At 34.7% G+C, this 6,158-nt stretch overlaps 1 protein-coding gene across 1 annotated transcript; it reads right to left on the reverse strand.

Annotated features, from left to right (window-relative positions):
• Positions 1-2,065: 2,065 nt before the first annotated feature.
• Positions 2,066-4,467, reverse strand: LOC105961803 (putative late blight resistance protein homolog R1A-10). Its single transcript, XM_088822762.1, has one exon. The coding sequence runs from the start codon at positions 4,433-4,435 to the stop codon at positions 2,066-2,068; it is 2,370 nt and encodes a 789-aa protein (XP_088678888.1). The 5' UTR covers positions 4,436-4,467.
• Positions 4,468-6,158: the final 1,691 nt, after the last annotated feature.

A 6,158-nucleotide genomic window follows, 5' to 3' on the forward strand; every position in this document is an offset into this window, starting at 1 on the left:
TTTTGAAAATTCGACTTTCAAAAATTGAATAAATGTATTTTGTTATAGAATAAATAAATGTTAGTAACTCATATATACGAATATGCTGCCAAAACTTGAGAAATATATATATTTTAATATTAAATTGAAAGACCGAAGAGAGTGTTATTGCAAAAGGAATTCGTTCTATCTATTCTACTGCCCAAACATTACTATTTATACAAGAATGGTAATGAGCATTGTCATGCTTTTATAGGATTAGTACAAGAGAGATATTGCCACGTAGCTATGGCATTTGATGACTAATGCCCTTTGTGACTTAGTCCACAAGAAATAATTAGATGTATATTATAATACTCCCCCTTGGACTAAGTATTATCGGTAGCGGCTGCAAAGTGGATGAGTGAAAATATATGCCTCGTTAAAAACCTCAAGTCGGAAAATCCAATGGGATAAAACCGATCAAAAGGGAAAAAGAGTGCATAACTCAAATCCAAGCCGCGTGCATAAGCTGCCTCGTTAAAAACCTTTGCTGGAAAACCCAATGGGACAAAACCAGACATAAGGGAAAAAGAGTGCAGCGCACCATTGCTCCCCCTGAAATGAGCAATATATAGCTTCCGAAATGGGCCATCAATCTTGCTTCATATTGGCTCTTCTCATTCCAATGGCGTACCAATTTCTCAAATATAGAAGTCGGCAAGGACTTTGTTAATAAATCAACAAGATTGTCGCATGAGCGAACTTGTCGAACATCAAGAGCTCATGTGTGTTGAAGAACTCTGGTGATATGCTTGGTCCTATCACATTTTATGTATCCGCCCCTTTCCTGTGCTATATAATCAACATTTATCATGTTAATTGAGCATGCTTGTTTGGTAAATCAACAAGATGTACCTGCAACATTAAAACAGTGAGTCATTATTCACTGTAATAATCATCGTAGACAATCTATTGATCAATTAAAGAAGAAATATTATTGATGATTATCTCATTTATATCCCATATTTTATTGAAATAACTTATGGGATTCTCAGTATTCTCGAGATTTGATATCGCTTTTTCGATATCAGGCTCAACAGATTCATCTGGAGCATTCTCACTAGGCATCGCCTCATTTTAAGGGTTCATTGATTTTCCCCTTTCTTTTTATAGGAACAACATCCTTTGATCCAATAGGTCTACCCCGTTTTTGTCGCGGGGGATCATCATTTATTTTCGCATGTTCTTCAAGAACAACGATCCTAGCTGGCACATTCACAGCTGGAATATAAGACTTCGTGACTTTACTGGCATCATTAAATGCATCAGGAAGTCTATTGACAATATTTTGTAAATGATGATTCTATGGATCTCATTTTCACACTCGGAGGTACGTGGGTCGAGATGAGATAAATGTTGTTCACGCCATGTGAGATTCTCGATTGGTTTTTGTTTATCATTATCACGGATATTCTAAATATCCTTACCAATCGGTATAAATAATGTCTCATCAAAATGACAATCCGCAAATCTAGCGGTAAATAAATCACCCGTCATTTTTTGAAAATTCGACTTTCAAAAATTGAATAAATGTATTTGACTTAATTTCAAAAAAATAATTCAACTTTTAAATAAATAAATAAATTTTACATAAATTCCACTTGTATTTTAAATAACATGCACCAAACCCCCTTGTGTTATGAAAAACTTGCATGGAATCCCCTAAATAGTTAACGGTGTTAAATGTTAACGGAATTGGGGATTTCGTGCAAGATAAAATTAAACACAGGGGGATTCTACGCAATAAAATTAACACAGGGGGATTTGGTGCATGTTTTACATAACACAGGGGGTTTTATGCAGTTTACCCGTAGGTATTTATAAGGTTTATACTATGCAACAACGTGTACTGTGAAATACACTAGTTAGATCGTTACCCTTTTTTATTTTATTTTTTGATATATATATATATATATATATATATATATATATATAAACTGAAGATCGAGATCATTTTTCTCAAAAAATTCCAGCGAATCAAAGACGAGTCTATATTATTACGTTTCTTTTTCATATGTTTGACAAAAAAGAAGAAGACTTGATATCAATGAATTTCAACTTGAAAGTTTGGAGTAGTTACCAAGTTGTCCAGTTGGTAGTGTTTCCAAAAATGAATAACTCGAAGGTCTTCATTCCCATTTTCGAGTTGTTCCTCTACTATTTCCTTAGCAGAAATGACTGCAGAATGGCTGCAATATTTTAGCACAATAGTTTCGAGCGTTGGTATTTCTCCGATATCCCAAGGGATCTCTTCCAATATATCCAAATCTCGAAGAGAAAGTTGCTCAAGGCATGGGAAATGTGAGCTCTCTGTCCTCCAATACCTTAGTTCACCACAATCTTCAATAAGCAAGAACTTCAAATTACAAAACTGCCGCCCTTCAATCGTTTCCCACTCATCTCCGCAGAAAGCATTCGTCTCCAGTTTGAGCACTTGAAGAAACGGCAACGAACCTATCTTTATTGCCATGTCTCCCCAATGGAGGCGTGTCCGATACAATAACAATTTCTTGAGTGAATGTGGGAAGTTGAGATTCTGAAGCAAATGGTTCCTAATAATCGGCTCCTTTTCCGGAGCAAAGTAGCAGCCGAGGGATTCGAGTTTTTCCAGACGACAAAGATTGTTCAGACAAAAACTTGACAATTCCTCAACATCCTGGTAATATAATCGAAGTTTCTTGACATTTGGGATCCTCTTCACCACCGCTTCACTACATTTGAAGTTCCTTATTTGGAGGAGTGTTTGTAGGTTCTCCAACACAATTATTTTGTCTTGATCTCGTCCGTCCATTTCAGGATCTGGGAGATCAAGCATGACGAACTCGATATGCCTAAGTTGATGCATCTTCCAAATTTCGGGTGGTGCTATAGTATTCCATGCACCGTACACGATTAGTGTCTGTAGATTCCAAAGAAGGTGGAGTGAAGAAAGGTACAAGGAAATCTGCATCCAATCGACTCTAATAGCGAGGTACCGTGAGTTAACTAGCTGAAAGATTGCTTCTATTGAATATATATCTCCATAATGTAAAGCTCGATCATTCGATTTAAGTACCCTCAACAATCTCATGTTCAGTGATGGCAAAACTTCCTTAAAATCGCATATCATAGAGCGAGTTAGCGATGCAGATTGCATGGCATGACTCATTCGAGGGATATCTAGTTCCTCCTCCCACTTGCCTCGGTGAATACAAATTCGATGTTGTGTTTCTATTTGTTGTGCATCAAGCGAACTATGATTATCCCTTGTGAAGACACAAACGAATTTCTCTTTCTCGGCTTGTCTTAAGCATAGGTCCCTCAATAGATCGTGGATGATGCAAAACTTTATTTTTCCACTAGACCCTCGAATATGAACTAAAACGAGGTTTCTCTCAATAAGATCATTTAAGTACTCTTCCGCAACTAATTCCATGCTTTTCCCACTCTTCGGTTTCAGAAATCCTTCGGCAACCCATAGTTTGATGAGCCACGAGACGCGAATTTTATCATCCTCAGGAAAAACCGATCCCAAATACAGAAAACATGGCTTCAGATGAACCGACAGATGGTCATAACTCATGTTTAGTATTCTCAAGCAACGCTCATTATCCTCTAAATTCACAATAGAGGATATATTTTCAAAAACGTATTCCCAATATTCTCGCGTACGTGCCGACTTTGCTAAAAGTCCTCCAATCACCACAATCGACAAAGGAAGCCCTTTACAACTTTTCGCAATCTTCTTACCAATTTCCTCCAATTCAAGATTAGGACAACCTTGTTCTCCAAAAACATTCCGACAAAGTAGGTTCCAACTTTGATCGTCGTCTAGAAAACTCATCTCAATGCCACGAGAGTCGGTTAATTGAGAAGCCACAAGTCTTAGCCTACTGGTTACAATTATTCGACTTCCGTTATTGTTATCCGGAAAGAAGAACTTCACCAATTCCCACGCCTCGATACTCCACATGTCATCCATTATAATCAAATACCTTCTACCTATTAAAGTTTTATGCAACACAAGGCCTAATTCATCTTCCCTCATTGCACTATAAGTTTCCTTACTCTCTTGGCTTTTAATACAAAGAAGAATCTCTAAAAGGATTCCTCTCATACTATATTCTTGAGATATTGTAGCCCAAGCAAGCATATCAAAGTGTCTAACTGTAAGTCGACTTACGTAAAGATTTCGAGCAAGCGTAGTCTTACCAATGCCGCCCATACCTACAATTGGAATGATCTGGCGAGTGGATTGTCGTCCGGTCAGCATATCCATCATCTCTTCCATGACGTCATCGAATCCCACGGTTGCATTTTGTCCCGTTAAACGAGATCTTAACGGGCCAATATCAACCGTCGATGAATCTTTATGGAGAAATAATCCCATGTTATTCTCTTTCATCTGCATCACTTCTTTCTTGATAAAATCCATTTCTTGTATCACTTCCTTTAGACAGTTATAGAATTCTTGTATCCGCATAAGTTGCGTTTGCAATGCGAGTCTCCAATAAGTGGTATGTGTCTTCGCTGCTAATTAACTGGGAATAACATTCAAGAAAGTCACGTTTTTAACGAGAGGTTCAATCGAAATTTGGTCGAGAGAAATTGGAGGGTGAGGATGAAGCTGGATCTGCTCTATGATACTCATAACAGAAATTAGAGCTGCGTATGTAATATTATTTCTTAGCTAAATTAAACTGATCGAAAGATTTGTCTTTTATTTTTTGGAAGAATAAGATATTTTTGATTTGGAAGAATAAGATATTTATGATGAAGATATAGATAGATATGTATGTGTACTACGTACAGCTCTACTCAATTATTAAAGAAACTTGTGTGGCTCTGCTGAAACCTTGCTTTAATCATATCCCTTTCGCATTTATTCTCCATTTACAAAGTCGTATGTATCATCTTCTCCGCATTAAACAATTTCTTATTATTTATTACTTTTAGTTTATCAATTAAATTCATTTTTTACTCTATAGTACTGTAGAATGGCACCTGTTCTACTTTAAATACTAAACACTCAAGTACCGAGGAATTTTCAATTTTCCCACGACTTATATGAGAGACACTCTTTATATTGCTGACACGTGTCCCAGCAACACAACTTATTTTTTTTCTCATTTATGTATTATCGCAAGGGTGCAAATTTAGATCGGATGGTCTGTTTTAATAAGAAAATCGAATGCCATAGGATGATTGACACGTGGATAATTAAAATTAAAATATAATTAGTATTCTAATAATTGAAAAAAAAAAGAAAAAGGAAAAAAGAAAACCCCAGCGGAACCCGTAACCCCTCTAACCCTAATTATAATAGCGTGATTTATTAAGAGTTAGACTTAAAAGTGCCACATGTCAAAAAATTAGTGGAATCCGATTTATATTAAATATCGGCTCATCCGTTCAGAATTTAATCTCTTATCGCAAATACCCTTTGTTATATGAGATACCCCTTTAGATTGTGACACGTGTCCCAGCAACACAACATATTTTTTTCTTATTTATGTATTGTCACAAATACCCTTTATACAATTATTATTTAAAAAAAAATCGACAATTATATATTATTAATGAAAGGTCAATTTTACCTTCTCTATTTTAATGCAATTTTAAATCTATATTTATTGTTGAATTAAAATTTATAAGTCAATTATATCATTATTCGTAAAAATCATTAAACCATACATCCAAAATTGCATCAATCTGAATTCAAACTTGTGACCCTTTGAAAGCATACAAGAATACTTACCATTAAAACACAATAGATAATTGACAATAAACTAACAATACATATATATATCACAAAGCTACAATGTATAATGATTATAAAACTTATATAAATAATGTTAAATAAATTATTAATTCTCATATAATTATTATTATATATTAAAAATATCTCATACTAACAAATCTTTATATAATATAATTAAAAAATCTAAGGAAATGTTGATCAACTCGTGTAATTTAAAAATGAATTTCGAAAGAATTTGAAGTTTGAATTGAATCGTAAATTGTAAGATTTAATTAAATCGTAATATTTGAATTAATTAAATTATGTGTTTTCAATTCAAAATCAATATTCAAAGATTTGATCAATTAAGCTCAACTCATTTCATTTCGTAGACAATATTCAAATACTTGAATCGGTT

Source organism: Erythranthe guttata, chromosome 9 (genome assembly GCF_056151865.1).
Source record: "Erythranthe guttata isolate IM_541 chromosome 9, IM_541, whole genome shotgun sequence".
Taxonomy (NCBI): Eukaryota; Viridiplantae; Streptophyta; class Magnoliopsida; order Lamiales; family Phrymaceae; genus Erythranthe; species Erythranthe guttata.